The following is an 18,806-nucleotide window of genomic DNA, read 5'->3' as shown; positions in this document are numbered from 1 at the left end:
AGGTGGTAGGTGCATTTTGAGTATTTCCATCAGTTCTGAGAGTTTCATCGTTCCACCTCGAATATTACGGAAGATACGGGGGTGTTTCCATAAGAAGTGAGACAAATTCGGATTTTTCAAGATTGAATTTTTTTCAGGGCTGAATTTTTTTCAGGAAAAAAGTGTAATCGTAGTAAGTTGGTAGTCGTGATCACGAATCTGAAGGAATTTTGAGCCTATTTTGCCCTTTAATATGGGTGTTCCATCGCGAGTGGCGGACAGTGTATATCACTTTGCCGACCACATTCAGGTGGTAGGTGCATTTTGAGTATTTCCATCAGTTCTGAGAGTTTCATCGTTCCACCTCGAATATTACGGAAGATACGGGGGTGTTTCGATAAGAAGTGAGAGCCTATTTTGCCCCTAATATGTTTAACCGTAAAAATGGGGTGTTCCATCGCGAGTGGCGGACAGTGTATATATCACTTTGGCCAACCCCATCCAGGTGGTAAGTGCATTTTGAGCATTTCCATAAGTTCAGAAGGTTTCATCGTTTTACCTCGAATATTACGGAAGATACGGGGGCGTTTCCATGAGAATTGAGACACACTTTATATTCATACTTCAATTCAATCAGTGACTCACCCAAGGTCATGAAGGGCAAAGTGAAGTCTACAGCTTTCCTCCGTTCATATGTTATAGTCAGGTCGCAAATACCAAGATCAGCTTTCTGAAAAAAAAATTGCAAAAAGACATAAATTGAAGAATCAAATGAAACAAACTTTGGATTAAGTTTGATCTCCATTTTAAACAAGTTTCAAAAACATTTTCGAAATTGAATCTCCAAACGAATACACACATTTGGTTATGGATATTCCTGCTGGAAAACAACTACTTTCCTGGCTAATACCACGCGTGGTATCAGCCAGGGAAGTAGTTGTATTCTGGCAGGTATTTGCCAGAATCTACTTCATAGGTTCGAAGGTAGAGATGCATGTTTTGAGATATACGTATATATCTCTCTTCCATACAGTTTCCAGACTTATCTGAATTCCAAATGAGTTCATTGCATGTTGGTAGATTCTGTTAGTGAATTGATTCTTTGAAATCAGGTCTCATCTTCTGCTCTTCAGAAAAACGTACGTAATCAAGTAGCTCTCTAATGAGGCCATTCCATTGTTTGGTTTTAGGATCATAGTTTCCATACTTGCCGTCCGCAACAATTTCGAAAGTGAAACTACAATTGAGGTTTTGGGGTTTGCATATCTCCCCGATCAAATCCATGGTGTAACCTTCGAATCTATCGTTTCCGTACAAAGCTCTTCCATGTGGATCTACTCTACGCATGAGGTACGGATCACCCAGCCTGAAATTTTGAAATTCTCAGATATAAATATAATTCACACATATAAATAGGTTGGTACACGATTTCTTACTGTTGACTACAAAAAACTATAAACAATATTTGTCCGTCATACCTGGAAACTACCCTAAATGTCCTCTGCTGGATCTTCTTCTTCAACTCCGTGTCTCGATCTTCTTCTGATAGTTTGAATTGTATTTCTTGTGGGAAATCAGAGTCCCAAGTGCCTGTAACTCGAAACTTTGTGGAGTCCAACTCTATGATTTGCAGTTTGTACTTCTTTCTATAGCCCATTTCATCAAATGAGGTTATTGCTCCCGTCAATGGTTCGACTACGAGCTCAAATTCTCTTCCCTTCTGAGAAATTGAACACTGAATTAGTTCGAGAAACGTTGAGATTTTCGGTGAGGCTGAATATAAAGTAAAAGGAATTCTGCCGAACGGTTCAGCGAGTTAAACTATCATGTCGGAAACAATGAAAAGGAGGAATTAGAAATAGTCCGGTCAAATTAGACTAGAAAATAAGAGTGAAGGTATATAAATTTACAACGAGCTGCAAATGCGTGTAATTGTTCAAAACATAGTTAAAGATAAGATTCTGAAATTCCGAATGATTGCGATGCCTGGAAAAAAATTTATTCGAGGTCAAAGGTCAAAAATCTCGAAAAACATTATTTTTTTGCGATTTTCAGGAAAACGGTGAGTTTTATCATGAAATAACCTCATTTAAAAATTATAGCCCTTGAAATTCTCTACAAAAAAAGTATCGATACTTTTTTCTTAGAGCCACCGTTTCTGAGATACGACGAGTAAAATGTTTGTAAAAGTGGTAATCGTCATTATATGCAAAGTATGCCACGTATACAGTGTGTAACAACGGAAAGTTAACAGAACCGTTTTTGAATATAAAAAGTAATATTTTTAAAAAAGTTCGGACAAGTCGATTTCTAATTGAAGGGGGACACCTTTCAGACAAATCAAATTTTTTGTAGTACACACCCCCTCGGAGGGGTGCTTCCGACGATCCTTACTTAGATAGGGAAAGTAGGTCGAGTGGCACCTTGTTTTGAAAGTCTTTCGAATACCTTTACATCTCTGTTGAAAGAAAATTTTTGTAACGATTCGTTTTCGAGATAATTTGAAGTTAAAATTTCCATGTTGATAATAGATTAGACAGACCACTTGGTAAGTCAGACAAGCCTGTCTCTGTAAGCCAGAGAGCTTCGCCTGGGCCATTTTCTGTAAAGCCTTCGGCCACCAAGTAATTGCACTATAAGTGATCATAGGTTTGACAATCATCACATAAATCCAATGGATTTGTTTGCGACCTAAACCCCAAGTTCTACCACAAATCCTTCGACATGTCCATAGGGACAGTCTGGCTTTATGTAAAACTTTTTCCAAGTGAGCGTTCCAGGTGAGTCTTTTATCAAGGACAATGCCAAAATATTTCACCTCCGTTCCAAATGGAATGACCTCACCATTGAGGAAAAGTGGCGTTAGATCGTTCAATTTTCTCCTACCAGTGAAGAGGATCATCACGGTTTTGCTGGGGTTGAGAGACATCTGCTCCCTCAGGCACGAACTGTGAACAACGTCCAACGTGCTTTGGAGGATATTACAAGCTAACATTCTCGACGTGGACCTTTTTTTTTGTTCAGAAAACATAATTCTTCATTATATTGTACTATTCTCAATGGTCATCATATAATAATAATAATAATAATACAATTTCATTGCATTACAGTTTTTTTTACGAATTGAGTGCACACCTGATCTCATAATGAGATCGTCTTGTGCCTAAATAGTACTAATTGATTAGTGTTTGAACATTTGATATGTGATATATTACAAGCCTAAATAATATAGTAATCAAGAAAATAAAGAAAATAATCTAAAATTATCAGGACCTAGAAGACTAAACTAATATTATAAGAAACTGAGGAACTCAGAGAATTATATATTGGCATTCATTGTAAGAGAACTTCAAGGGCTCTAGAGTTCATGAGAATGGAGGACATCAGCTTTTTGCAGAACTGTTTATAACTATGAATATCTTTGATGGACTTTGGGATGTAATTGTAAATTTTAGGGCCATTGAATGCTATCGATTTCTTATAAAGGGTAGAATTAAAACGGAGAATATTTAAATGTTTCAGACCTTTTTGTCTTGTACTGTGATTGTGAGAAATCTTTTGGTGTTGCGTTCTATTTTTGTGAATGAATTTCGCAATATGAAAAATATACAGATGTTTTAAATCGAGCATTTGCCAAGTAGTAGTACTAGTACTCTGTACTTTATATGAACTGTATAACTGTACTGTATGAACTGAATAAACTGTTTCAATAATGTTGAAAATAAGGGTAGTTTGTTGATATTATCTGTATTATAGACAGTGTACCACAATGGGATCTCTGTGGTACACTTGATTGGTATAGGTTCAAAGGCTATGATTCGTATGAAGTATTCAGTAAACTGTCTCAAGTTGTTTCCTAAATTATCTTAATGAGTAGATTTCTGAAAGAGTACACGCGGAGTCACTTTTGAAATCTCCAGTTCTCACAAGCATATATCAGTCATATGTTCAGTAGAAATGTTTCCATAGATGAAGAATATTTTTCTGTTCAGCTAACCAAACTCCAGTTAACCTCCCGAGCTGTATGTGAACTATTTCGAGCGGTGGTGAATGTTAAATAACTTTTTTCGAAAGACCTTTCCTTGATTATGAATTCATTTTCTTCAGAACCAAGGAGTGAAATTAAATTGTATTTTCTGAGATGAACGGAAACCTAATTGAAATTCTTTCAAACAGGATTCTTTGAAATACGTATCAAGATTAATTACCTCTCTCAAAGCTTTCGAAAAGCGCTGTCCATGCGATGAGGTTTCATTTGTTTCACAGCTGAGCGACTCCCAAATAATTTCTTCTTCGGTGTTTAGTTTGGATAGCACAGACACAAAAAGGTTCAAAGCATCATACAACAGAGCTATCCTTATCTGTAACGAAAAAGATTTCCTTCAAATTTGAAAATCTTTGAAGTGAAAATTAAGTCAACAAGATTCCCTCGATCCATTGCTATCAAAGGAAACTATTTGAAACTGTTGAATTTTGTTTTGCAGTTATATCGATAAATACTTTCTTTAAAAATTATGGTCTCGCATACTGGGTGATTCAACCGAGCATGGCCAACCAAAGTTATATTTTTTTGAATAAAATACCCAGTGTATGAATAGATTATTCGATTCTATATTTTTTTAACTCTCTAAGATATTTTTTTTTCGAATTTCCATTGCGGCATTGCCAAGTTATTCTAGAAAATCTTATTTTGCAGACAATACATTTTTAATTCACCATCCACATGTATACAGCAAGTGAGTGGATTTTTTAGGAATAGTTAGTCAACATTACTATGATAATTTTTAGAATCTCATCTTTCGGAAAAAATATATAGGGTGCTAGGTAAAAAGTTTCACTAATTTTCAAACAGACATAAATCAACTTTTTCAAAAGAAACACCCTGTTTCTTTCAAAACAGGGTGTTTCTTTTGAAAGAATATTTATCTATACGTGAAAGAATATTTATATTGCTTTTTTATGTAAAAACCCAGTTATCCATGACTGACATCAAAAAAAAATCTCGGAATTTGTCAATAACGCCATGTGTTGAAGTTTCTTTCGCGTGTAGATTGAATCATTACCTGCAAAATAGGTTTTTCTCAAATAACTTGGCAACGCCACGATGGAATGATTTCTACAATATCACCAAATCTACTTTTGAAGTATATCGAATCAGAAATTTTTCTCACTGGAATATTATTGGGAAGAACCTCCGCAACAGGGTTGAGTTTGCGGTAATTCACAAGTTCCTTTTGGATAGCTGGATTCTTCACGTTTCGCAAAATATCGTACTTCAATATTTGATTCCAAACCAAAGCTGCGTGTTGTGTATTTGGCTTGTTCGTATCTACCAGGCGCAGTGCAGTTATATTTGTTCTAACGTTCTTGAATTCTGACCAGTCCAGAGTATGGGCGTCCTGAAAATTTAAAATATGAAGAACTGTAAAGTTGACTAATTACCGAGATGAATAGTAACCTAATCAGGTCATATTTTGATGTTCAATTCGGTTCTCAGCCTTCCACAATCTGGAAAGAAAATCAAAAACTTTTCTGAAACAGCATTTTTTATTATGAATTTGATTTTGAAGAAACAAGTGCTTGAAAAAATTTCAGCTGATACTTTTTGGCCCGAAACACAAAAGATGGGAAATTGAAGGAAGAATTGAAATCAAACTTGGACAAGACTTACTACAAATAATTACAGAGAGTAAGAACATGGGTTTGTGGCTAGATGCTGATCTGAGATTTCACAAACATATAAATTCACTTCGTCGTAGCTCGTACAGTATTTTACGTCAACTCTATCAGAGTAGAGATACTATGACTTCCAAATTGAAGTTGAAATTTTGCGAAACCCTCAAATTGTCTAGATTAGCATATTGCGATATATCTATGGGGCTGATGCGATATAAATTGATGTAAATCAATTACCGATTGCTTAAATCTAGCAGTTCCACATACTCGTTAATACACATTCACAAAAAGCCAAATTATATTCATGAAAAATATAAAACTTTCAAATCTCAAAATAATTCGAGGACACGAAACCGTCACACTTTCATTGTTCCAAAACACTCGACAGCCTGCTTTTCTCGTAGTTTTATTTACAATTCTATCAAACAATATGACGCTCTGCCCAGTGAATTTAGACACTACTCCATATATAATTTCAAAAAAAGTTGGAAAGATCTGAAGTTTTTTGAAAAAGAAAGTTTTTGGCTTTCTACTACTCCATCTTGATACAAACAAAAATGTATCAAGATAGAGTAGTAGAAAGCCAAAAACATTCTTTCCCAAAAATTAATCACTCCTAAAAAGTATAACCGCTTCAATTCATATCTGAATTGTTTTGCTATATATTTTACCTTCTTCAAGCTAAATAGATTTTCAATATTTTCTTTGAAATTTATAACCTTTGTTTTTTTCTCAGTTTTACAAAAATTTATGAACTAACTACTCACTTACCAATGTGTACTAGGTAATTATTTTATATTTCTATATAATACATGATGTCCCCTAGGCTAAGTTGTAAAACAGCCTCGGCTTTTTGTATCTACTTTTTCTTTAGAAACAATGTATGTATTATTAGTATTATATGAAAGTTTTTCCAATGTGGAATTTGTCATGCCAGAATTTAGTGTATGTTGAAAAATGTTTCAAAATTCATATTATTTATTAGTTATCATGAATACGATTTATAATTTTCGGACTTGAAATATCCCGACTTGAATAGACGTGATATAAAGTGGTGAAGGAGACCATTATATAAAGTGGCGAATGAACTGATGATAGAAATGGGCGAATGATATAACAACATAAAGTGGCGAACACACCAATTATATAAATTGGTGAATGATCCGAAGATATAAAGCGGCGAAGGGGCCAACGATATAAAATGGTGAATGCCCCATACTCCAAATTGGCGAAGGGTCTAATGCCCTAAATTGGTGAAGGCGCCGATGCTCTAAAATGGCGAAGGAGACAATGTTTATTTATTTATTTATAAATAAATGGGGACATCCAATATACACAGATGATAACAGAATGGTACTAATTGAACATAAGGATGAATGATTATCGTCGAACAATGAAAAACTCCTAATAAATAACGAATACAATCTATATAGAAGTATTGAAACTCGAATGTGAATTCAAAGACTGAAGTATTGAAAGCGTAGCTTTTAGATGCTTCTTGAAACATTGATTCATTGGTGGGTTGCTATGATAGTTGCTTGGGAAATGGAGAATGAAGAATATTTGTCTATGCCGAGTATTATATGATCTGCAGTTGAAGAGGCCGTTGAAAACGGGCATCGTCATGGAGTAGGATCAAGTTGACCAATTGGTGGCTCATCTCCTAGGCTAAATTTAAAAAACAAAATTTCGCAAACCAACGTGCGTTCATCAACACCATCATTACAAATTACCTGGTAGATTTTTCGGGTCCTTTCTGCAGTGGTTTGGTTCAATTTGGATTCTTAGGAAAGAATTGGCCAAAAATTTCTCAAAGACATCTCATAGTAATGAGCTGAAAAGAGGCAAACATTGAAAATGGGAGGAATCAACAGCCTCAATGTATAAAGTACAATATACTCTATGGTTCAGTGTATATCACGACATAGTGGAATAAACATTAATTGAGATATGGATCTACAAAAAAAAATCTCACATTGAAACAGACAAAACTTTTCAAATCACCTTATGAAAGCGACATTCATGTTGAAAAGAATGCGTTCGTTTTGTTTTACGTAATGCATCATTTTTCGAAGTTTCTTTTTGAGTTGTCTTCAGCTATCAACTTTAGTGAATTTGCCACAAAATTAGATCCCTGATGCCACAACAACTGACTCGAGTGGATGTAGAGATTCATTAACTCCTTGCAGAAGAGGCTGACTTTGAAAATTAACATCGCCGTGTACAGAGCCTGCTAAGCATACTTCTATCCGGAAAGATGGAATTTTACGTCTTCTTCATCTTCAAGTTCGAGAACTTGAATGGCGAATACACAAGACGAAAGCTAATATCGAGTTGGCGAGACATCTGTTTCGTTTCCAATGTGTGTCTCATTTCTGGTTCAATGAGGAGGAGAAGTACGGGTCCAAAAGCTTTTTCTCCAAAAAATTGATCCCTCCTAGAAAAAATTCCTATTTCAATTTGAATATTAAAAGTTTTTTCCTGTCGGTTCTGCCATACGTTTTCGATGGAGTATTCTGTAGATTAGAAGAAACGAATAAGCTGATAATTATAGTATCCACTTCATTACTTTCTAGATATATTTCTTTTTTCAAGAGTTTTTCCCGATGGAAAATCTCTCCAAACCTGGAGATTATTTCTCCCACTTTCGAAAATTGCTTGGGGTATCCACTCGATTCAATCAAATGAAAAACCACTCTGTAATGTCTCTGATACATTTCAGTCGTGCGTGAAAACCACTGGAAGAAAGACAATCAGAGCGTAACGTACCCCCAGAACGAGATAAGAAACACAAATGCTTTCGCAGAAAGCGCAAAAACTATGCGGACTGCTCTGGAGGGATAACGAAGTTGTTTCGAGGGCACTAATGTCCCGTTTTCACACAGAATACAAAATAAATCTCTTCATTTACAGCCATCGCCATGTCGTCAAAAGTTGTGGGATCTTTATAAAGAGCCCAATCCAGTGTAATGGTTGATAAAAATCAATTGTTTGGATACCAGAAAGACATGGACATTTGTGATTGAAGTTGACGAGTTTGTGATTGAATAAACAGAGTGGGACATTGAGAATGAAACTGATATGAACGGAAGCTGCTTCTAGCTGGAAGTACATTCCTTGTCACACATTGGGGGTAGATTTTCAATAATAATTCATTATAAAAAAATTTGATAGTTGAAACACAAAATATGAAATTCCTTCGAAACATTGAGAATGACGATTTTCCATCCAAAATCAGACAAATTCGCAACCAATCATATTCAATAGGAAGCTGACAAATTTCTCAAAATTGGAGACAATCCAGTAGTAAAGTACATTTGATAAAGCAAAGTACACTTGTATATTGTACATTTGTACAGTTATACATTTGTTCGATTGTAGAATAAAGAACATTTCAATACGGAACTGAAATCTCTTCGAAACAAGCCGCGATATGTATATATTCATCAGTCTCCTGTCAAGGTTAATTCGCAAGTGATTGATCCACCTTTCTCTTCTTCAGTGCGGTCAATGGACATAGGTCATTCTTGCCCCTAAACATGAGCTATAGTCCTTGCAGTTCTGGTTCCCTTTCAGTGGAATAACTTTATGAAGCCAGAGCCGAGTCGATTCCTCTAGAACACCCATCATCACTGAAAGGATCGATTTCAGCTTGAGAAATGGTTCTGATGCAGATTACGTGGAACATGCTTTTTCTTACGAATCAGTAGACAGTTGTCCTGACAATCTTGCGAAGAAAATTGGATTAGACAATATAGGAAACACTTGGTACATGAATAGCATTTTACAAGTGTTGTTCATGACGAAGAATTTCAAGAGCGAGGTTTTAACGATGAACGAGAATGTTTCCTACTCATTCACCTAACTCAAACACCTGTTCATGCAGCTGCAGTTTCGTGAGAATACATAATTTTTTTCAACAACCCATTTTCTGGAATCTTTGAAGTCCACTAGATAGTCGTTAGGACAACCAGAGGATTGTTCTGAATTCTTGTGGTTCTTATTAAGTACTCTTCGTGAGTAGGATCAATACTCCTGACCGTGAATGATTCCGTGCAGTCTATCTCGTCTTGTGCTTGTAGATCTTTTGCTGGAAAAATTCCCACTTGTTCACTTTGTAGTACATGTTCAAGAGGTAGCAAAAACGTTTTTAACTTCCTGGAACTTCAACTAGCGTTTCCTAATATGACTGATAACCAATCCGTGCAAAGCTTATTGTTATATCATCTGAAAGTAGAACTTTTAGCGGGAGATGATCAACTGTATTGCCAAACATGCGCCAAAATAACTGACTATTATAAGAAAACAAATAAAGCAGAGGCATCAGTCAATCTAATAATAACACTGACGATTTTCAAACATAATATTCATGCAGTCATTGTTCACTGCGGTTCTGGCGTTGAATCTGGTAATTATTACGGCTTGGTCAAAGACGAAACGGACTGGTTCAAATTTGACGATAGTCACGTCACTAAGTGTTCTGGCGATGTATTGAATTTATTGGAGCCTCTGGAGACACCCTACATTTCATTCTATGAAAGTGAGAACATTGGCAGATCAAGATCTTCAGATGCTGTGGTGATGCAGGTTTTTTCGGGTTTTCCTGCAGCTGAAAAAGCAAATGTTCCACTGGAATCTATCAAATCGCCCCGGAGCGCTAATTAATTTTTATTGTTGTTTCATAATTTCGTAATTTGAATTACTTTGTATATAAATATATTCTATTGATGAATTTAAATATCGATGATTTGCTCTTTTAGCGGGTTTAAGGGTCTCACTCGGGCTAGGTTAGGTCTAAAGTGAGTGGGCCTATTCGACCCTCCACCACAACCCGCAAGGGTTTATTGTGGCTATTGCTTGAGATACAAGAAAACATTTAGCATTCATTTTTCGGCAGAAGTTATATTCCTCAATTGACTCGCACACTAATTACTACGTAACTTTTCCGGAATATTATTCATATGAGTCTTCAAACTAATGTCTTCATTGATATGTTCTACAAAAACTTTGTATTTTGTGAAGACTTGTTGTTGAAAGAATTTTCCAGTTACTTTCCATTGGAAAATTGAATGATCACGGTTTTTTTATAGTTGAAATTAGGACTATCGACCAGTCAACTGGAATCTATTCAGTATGCTGAGCTGGAGCCAATATTTCTAGAAACTATTGAAAACTTCTTTACTTTACCTTGTATTCATTATTGTCAACAATAAAAAATTGTAATGGATAAAGTATGAAAAGTATCCTCATTAGAGATATTTCAATTCTTAAATTTTACGTGAAAAACCTGAGGAAACAGCATATTTTGTTTCTCACTGTATTAACTTGTTTGACAAGAGATGACGATATTTTTGTTGTGAAAAACGCGAAATATCAGGTGGAATACCTTTACAATTACATATTCTTCTGATTTTTTATTGTTCCCAGTCTGAGTGAGGTGGATATATATCAGAAAAAAAAACTTCAGCCTACTGGCTGAGCGGAGAACAACCCCTTGATGTTCGCAGAGACTATATTTCCTTAAGTTATGCCGCAAGAGTAGCCGCTTCCAAAAACCACCCTTCCTATCGATATACATTCTCAGATCGTTTCCAACATATTTTTGAACAGAAACACAATTACCCTTACCTTTTTATGTGAAAATTGCCAAAGTTTCTGATAACCATATAGACTTTCCAAATATTCTTCCTCTTGACTTGAAAATTCCCCCTCCCTGGACATTACCAATTACCCCCTGTAATACCTACCTTCTCAACTTTCCCAAATACGATACCCCTTCAAATTTCTTATAGAAATCGTTCGCCGAACTGATCTCCAAATATCAGCACTTCAAGCATATATATACCGATTCTTCCAAAACAGTTGAAGGAGTAGGAGCCGCTGTGATAACAGATACCACCACTTACACTTATCGACTGCCGTCTTTCTCCGGTTCTCACCCGCAGAGAGCAAGTTTTACTTACACGCCTGAGAATTGGACATACGGAATTTACCCATCTAAATCTCCTAAAGCATGAAGAGCCTCGCATTTGTGATACCTGCAGTGTGACGATGAGTGTTGAACATTTCATCTCTGATTGCCCAGCTTTCAATGAAGAAAGACAATTTTTCGGATTACCAAGCGACCTCACCAATGCATTGGATGTTACGAACTTTACTTCCCTTTATAGTTTTTTGGAAAATGTTGGCATCTCTAACAAAATTTAATGTACCTACTGTAACCGCTAATAACCCTAGTGGTTGATGCGGTGTTTTTCCTTTAAAAAAAAAAAACTTTAACGTCTACACAAAAATGACGACTTCATTCAAATGGTTCGATATAATATCTTGTAGATAATGACGGCGTTAAGTTAATAGCTAAAATCTCCCTCCAAAAGTTGGCTTCATCAAAAATCCAATTTCTCGCACATTTCATCACCTTCATCGCGACCATTTGTCTTCGAATCTGTTTCTACTCGCGGACAAGATCATTACTCACCAAGTTTGTCAGTATATAGCTGTGGAATTCCGATAATAATTTAAGTTCCTTAGCTTGCCGTAAAATGTCCATTATATGGCCTGCCTCGCAATCTACTATTAGATGTAATACGCCCGAGCTTTTAACTTCTTTCAGCACCGACCTGAAAATCAATAAGCTCTGTCAGCGAGGATGAAATTAATTTTGAGCGATGGACGTGGAGAGAAATATGAAAAATGGAATGGAACATCTGTTGTGTTTGAGGATCCTTTGAAGTCTTGTAACCCAATTTTTTGAAGATAGTTCTTTCCGCAACCGACGTTCTTTTCCATCCACCATATATTTTGGTATATCCTTTGATATATCCCCATATCCCCCCTTTTTACCGAATATCCGTCAAATATCGGCCAATAACACCACATATAATCCAATATAATATACAATATCTTCAATTTCGGAGACATTGATATTGTTGTTCAAGACATTGCATAGACATATCCTATCTAGTGCCTGTATTGGCCTTTTATTCTGAACTTATAATAAATCATGATGCATTAAATTCATATCTACGTACTTGTGATTTTCCTTCGGCCCCAAAGCCCTGAAGGAAACAGCAGGATCTGACATGCTCCGTTGGTTTAGAGCTTCTTGCAAACGGAGGAGTCCTTCATCGTTCTCATAAATGACGGTGTAGCTCTTCCAGTCGCTCTCGCGTACCAAAGTCGCCAGAGCTTGTGCCAAACTTTGAGGGCTCGGATAGAGGTTGAAAACTGGTGAGGGATTGATTTGCCTTGACAGTCTGCTCCTTGACAACAGAATTGATCATTGATACCTTATGCAAGTTCAAATTACGAAGACAGGTTTCAACTTTCTACTTCTCAATCTTCAAAAAAGAAAGCAAAACTCTATAAGAAGATGTTCAGTTGACGCAAAGGAGTAAATTTGAGATACAAACTGGAAGAGGAAGTCCATTAACAACTACTTCCATATAAACATTGAATTACACAAAAAATTCTTAAGCTTCTTTAGCTTTCGAGCCGTCTGTATGTAAGCGTATTGCATTTGTAGCATTTGACTCTGTATTCTGTTCTATTTGTACGAGTATTTTGTAGGGTTTATTCTACACAAATTTTGAGCATGTATTATCAAATGAAAAATCAACTATATATGGACATCTACAAAAAACAAACCACACGATAAATAATGAAAATATCAAAATTCTTTATACGTGCAATGAAGGAAGGGAGATGAATTGCTGGGAGCATTAGAAATAAATGAATTTTATAAAAACCCCAATTTCAAAACCTGCATGACCAACTAGAACTCTGCAGCTCTACACTTTTGTATTGTTAAATTTTGATAACTAGGTTATAATCCATTGGTAGTTGTACCAACCCATAAGTATATTTTTTGGGTTCAATAGTTCATGATTTATTAAATAATTATTGTTTTGGTACTGATGATTCAGTTCACATTTTATTATTTCAGGTACCATTCCATTGTATATTTAAGAATTTGTTTTTGAAAAATAATTCAGTCATTTGAACATGGTCTAACAAACCGAAATCGGTCATAACAAATAAAAATAGTAGTAGAAATCAGGCGAAAGCTATTTTCTTCATTCTATATTCAAATGAATTACTACAGAATAAACACGTCATCAATCAAACAAATCTATCATTTACCACCAGCTAGAATTGGCAGAGAAGTACAAAGATAAGCCAAAATTACTGTGCGTAGAATTGGTTGAGAAATTGAAGTTATTAAAATCTACCTCAGTTTGGGATTCCAAAACGTCTGAAATTGAGGAATTTCCAGTGTAGAAGAAATTGATTGTATCATTTCGTTTATTTCAGGTGATTCCGGACCAAAAATGGCTGCGACGCCTTCCTTTACTCGCTGACATGCTGAAATGAGAACTGATTTTAGTTAGAAGTTTGAGGTGAATGTTACTGATGTTTACTACTTCCTAAGAGAATAGTATATTCCAAAGGGTTTCCGTTTTTGTTCTACAATGTGGAAGAAGCCAAAAAGCATCAATCAACAATAGTCTAAATATTCATTATTTTTTATTAAATGCGTTATTTTGAAAAATATATTCATACAGAACAAAATATTCAAAAGTTATGAAAGAAATTTGAAATAAAAACATTGTTTCATTCTCGCACATGTTCTCCAATGAATTTGCAACTTTATTTAGTCAATAAACTTACTAATTGATGATTTTGAAAGCAGAATTGAGTCTGTTTCAAACGTTTTTAATGATAAGAACTTAACTGATAATTGTTTTGAACGTTTTTCAATAATCTGAAAAAAAACCTGTCATTTATATCTGCAACCCTCCACAATTGTGTGTACCAGGTAAATTTTGTAACCAAATTAGCGTCATCGGGAGATGAATAAAATAGTTTTGGTCATCTCCAGATGGCGTCAAGTTAGGCAGAAAACGCGCGTGTTCTGGTGTGGACTCATCAAGATATTTGTATACAATATATGCGTGGTTCAGCCAGGCACCACTGGTCGAAATAGTGCTCTATGGTGTAGAATTACGAACGCACCGGATTTTCTGCTTTTGATTTCCATCTGGTTGCTTTGCAGTGACAGCTCGAGAGGAATACTAAAATCCTTTATTTGATTGTTGATGTCGAAGCTTGACTTTTTACAGAGAGCCTTTGGAACCCTTGTTCCAGTTTTCTATTGATCCCATAGATGGCGTTTTCGCAAAACAAAATGTCCATGCTCATTCATAACTATAACAAATACATCAAGTAGGACTTGATACTGTCATCATTTTCAACAATTTTTCCTTTCACCTGAAAACAGTTGTCCATGATAATGAGAGGTGGGCTTGGGATCGTGAAACTTTGATATTCTATGTCTTCGTATAACAAGTAAGAAGAATATTGATAAATTTTATAGTAGTGAGATTTTTGTTGAAGAATCTATAAAAATCCTCAAATTGTTTTGAAAAAATTACACAATAAAGTATGTCAAATACTTTTATCATGTATTTTCATCATTCTTCACGTAGAATGAGAAGCAATCAAAGTTCTCATGCTCTGATCCCCTCCCCCTCGATGATTTTTTGATACTCTATTTCATCTAATACACTAATCAAAATGAAGCCCTATCAAATGAACATCTGCTCTACGCAGGCCTGGTTACCGACGTAAATCACAGCGTTATATGAGAACCACAAGTGATTCTGTCATTCCCGTATCCGGCGGGGCCACGTGGAAGTAGCAATCCGATAACAGGTTTGCTCAACCCCCACATCCTAAGCTAATGCACTCGCCTAAAACAGCATGCACAGTGGTTCAGGTCATTTAACAGTTTATAAAACTGAAAGGTTCCTATACAGTTTATAAAACTGAAAGGTTTTATAAACTGTTTAGGAGTGTTCATACATACCTTGTGAAAGCAATTTTTCGGTTTCTTTGTCCGTCTTTCATTGCGATAAACAGTATCAAAGGCGATTGGGAGAATCTTAGAGAAACACGAAGTGAAACCAATATTTAGCAGCAATCGGGAAATACCGGACGACTTGTAGCTGTGGGTCGGTCTACATTGGAATCAGCTGCAGCTGAACCTTCTCCCAACAAAGAAGGCACCTACATTATGTCATTTGAAGATACAGTGATACTTGATGGGGTTCCCGCCCATTTTAGTCAAGTAGCACGTCAGCATTTAACTGAAAACATATGCAAATCAGTGGATAGGTCGAGGAGGACCACAGAACTGGCCCGCTCGATCCCCGGATCTCAATCCCCTCGATTTCCGTATTTGGGGCCGTTTACAGCATTTGGTTTATCGTACTCCTGTTCGCGATGTAGAGGACTTAAGAAACCGCATCTTCGATGCGTGCAGGGTTATCAGAGAGACTCCAGGAATATTTAAGCGAATACGTGGCTCAATGCGCCAACGTCTAGACACATGCGTAATGTCTGAAGGTAGACATATTGAACATTTACTATGATTTCTACATGTTGTGTGTTTTTTATTAATAAATTAGTTTGGTTTATTACCCTTTAATCGTTTAATGCAGGTACTAACTACAAAATAACAATGAATCCAGTTCGCATTTATGACGATGTATCTCTGTAGTTGTTCGTAAAATAATTTTTTGCTGCGAACTGGTTTATTTTGGGCAAAAAACCCAAGAGACATTTTTTGTTTAGAATGAAACGGAATATCGGAAATAAAATTTTCAAATGGTAAACAAATGATAAGACAAAAAGTTACATTGGAAATACATTTTAGGGGTTGCGTTTTCCACCCCTTACAACCATGGAGTAAACCAAATAAATTACTGGCTAAGTGTCTTTTTGGTAGTACAAAACGTCAGGTTAATTTCAATATTGTAACTTTTTCAGTGCTTGTGAAAAAAATTGTTATAAAAATTTTATGTACCCCCTTTAAGGGTTTGTATCTTAACAAGGGATGCTCCAATGAAGTTTCTTCATTTGAAAGATCCTATCTTTATTTCGATGAGGAATCACCTCCTTAAATGTTTTACACTCATTCAGTTACACCCTGTATAGAGAGGCAATATTCATTCAAAAACTCGGATACATTCAATAGAAAAAAGTTTCAGTCGACGTTAATAAAATCTGGCTACCTGTTCTCATAGATACACTAACAAGGTCGGGTAATCTCGAGAACCTAAGCCACGCGTACTTATAATAATATGAAACTCGGCACTGTGATCGTTATATACAACATTGCCTTCGATAATATCTACCGCAGTGGTAAACGAAACGTCAGGTTACCAAACCTGCAGACCACGGCCAAAAACCCGGGAAATAGCTTTCACAAAGTATAGTGTTACTTGAACAGGGATGTTTAAAATTGAGCTAAAAGATGTTCTACAAATAAATAAATAATACGATGTAATGAATCCATTCACAAAGAGAATTTCACTAGGTTTCTCAAACAACTTCAAAAATAGTTAGCAATTTTATACAAAATAGTTTTTCAAAAGTATTTTCTACATTTTCTACTGAAAGGTTAGCGTACCTAACAATCCTGCTTCTAGGATATCCGATTTTGTAGTCCTGAAAATATGAGGTCGTAGTTGATAACTAGTTCCGCTGACTTGGTTGACTCTTCTAACAACAGCGGTTATTGCCACGGTGGATAGTTCGAAAAAATCATCGTCATTGAGGAAAAAACCTGGAAAGAAAAGCAGAGTTGATTACTTCAGTGGTTATTGAAGCAGGAGTTAAATCAAATTCGGGGACAAATCCCGAGAAGAAATGATTGCCCTTGAGATTATTGGCGTAGTTGATAATTCAAATAATTCATCGTTAATTCGATGAGAAACCTGAAAGGAGATTTGATTGAGATTTGAATACTTTCTAATAAGTCAGCCCTCTACGTATTTTCAAAAAATATGATTATATTCAGTTTGAGTAAAGCCATAAAGATGTTAACACAGCCTGCTATCGAAAGCGCTCGCATATCATAATTAGAAGTTATTAAAACTTCAAATTCATTAGTATATATTTCAAAGAGGATTTGAAGCTCAATAATTCCTATTTATTATATGCGAGCGCTTTCAACAGCTGGTCGTGCTATCATCATCAAGGCTCTACTCAAACTGAACGTTTTATCCTCTTGTTTGTTCTTCTATGCGGTTAGAACGTCTCAGTGCAGGTACTGCTGGTAAATTTGCCTGTATTTGGGTTACCTCTGGTAATATTCTTCGTGTTGGATCTTCTCTAGGTTTACTGTTTCTAGGAGTGTGTATTATTTTGTGTAATATATTAAATGTTAGGTCTTATTGTGTTTTGATATGTATTTGTTTCTCGACAAGTGAATTATGACTGTTAAATTTAAGGATGTTTGACCTTCGGAAACAGTGGCCAGTATATAATTCAGGGTTCGGTAATTGCAACTCTAAATTTTCGTATTCCATTATATTCAATATTTAATTAATCTCAACTGTTTATACTATAACAATCAACAATAAAACTATTTTCGTTAAGTTGACAGCAATAATTATGCAGTGCTTCGGTTTTGTTGTTATGGAGACGCCGACAATAGACTACTTGGATATTGCACGGTAATCGTCGGCGTAGCGTTGTCAACATGGAGAACGTATCACATCAATCTGACATGTAACAATTCATGACTGACTTGGGTTATCGTGATAACAGTGAGAAATTATGCCTCACTGTAATGGCGGATATTTCTCACTGCGTGAGTAATTTCTCGCTTTCATACGTTAAGGGATGAGAGAAGTGGCACATTGTATAACATCCGTAGAAAAATATATAACAAATTTAACATATTCTTTTGGTTATTATTGTTATGATTTTTTTTTATATCGAACGGATTATATTCGGGTCAAATGCATAGTGATCTCGAAACTACTGAGAAATGAAGTAAATGGGAAAAAATAGCGTATTTTGAATACCAACATGCTCTACTCGTATATACTCAAGAGGTATTTAGAGGGATCATCCACAATTGTGTGTTTATGAATACGGATCTGATCTAATAACATTGTTATTGTGGAACGTTCAATGATGGCGGAATACATACTCCATAATGCTTATTTTTCATTCCAGCGAAATACTATTTTTCATGTGGTGTAGATATTTTGTACCAATTAAGTATGTAATGGTGAATATGATCTCCAATTTAACAATACTTTTATGGTAAATTACGGTTTTATTGTCTCTATCATTGA

At 35.6% G+C, this 18,806-nt stretch overlaps 1 protein-coding gene across 3 annotated transcripts in view; it reads right to left on the bottom strand.

Moving 5' to 3' along the window:
* LOC111508293 (glutamate receptor ionotropic, kainate 2) overlaps positions 1-18,806 on the bottom strand; it is a 163,157-nt gene that overhangs the window by 25,817 nt on the left and 118,534 nt on the right. For 2 of the 3 annotated variants that reach the window (XM_074174763.1, XM_074174765.1), the window contains exons 2-10: positions 17,129-17,284; positions 13,887-14,019; positions 12,687-12,917; positions 12,134-12,275; positions 5,151-5,378; positions 4,188-4,340; positions 1,458-1,699; positions 1,123-1,345; positions 625-709 (exon numbers count right to left, since the gene is read on the bottom strand). In XM_074174763.1, the coding sequence (XP_074030864.1) occupies positions 625-709; positions 1,123-1,345; positions 1,458-1,699; positions 4,188-4,340; positions 5,151-5,378; positions 12,134-12,275; positions 12,687-12,917; positions 13,887-14,019; positions 17,129-17,284 (1,593 nt within the window). The remainder of the gene's footprint in view (positions 1-624; positions 710-1,122; positions 1,346-1,457; positions 1,700-4,187; positions 4,341-5,150; positions 5,379-12,133; positions 12,276-12,686; positions 12,918-13,886; positions 14,020-17,128; positions 17,285-18,806) is intronic. The other variant, XM_074174764.1, reaches the window with a different exon arrangement.

Source organism: Leptinotarsa decemlineata, unplaced genomic scaffold, assembly GCF_025532065.1.
Source record: "Leptinotarsa decemlineata unplaced genomic scaffold, Ldec_3_MD MMD2_tig00000882_RagTag_RagTag, whole genome shotgun sequence".
Classification (NCBI taxonomy): domain Eukaryota; kingdom Metazoa; phylum Arthropoda; class Insecta; order Coleoptera; family Chrysomelidae; genus Leptinotarsa; species Leptinotarsa decemlineata.
The sequence above is the reverse complement of the archived record's forward strand: the minus strand, read 5'-3'. Positions and strand labels throughout refer to the sequence as shown.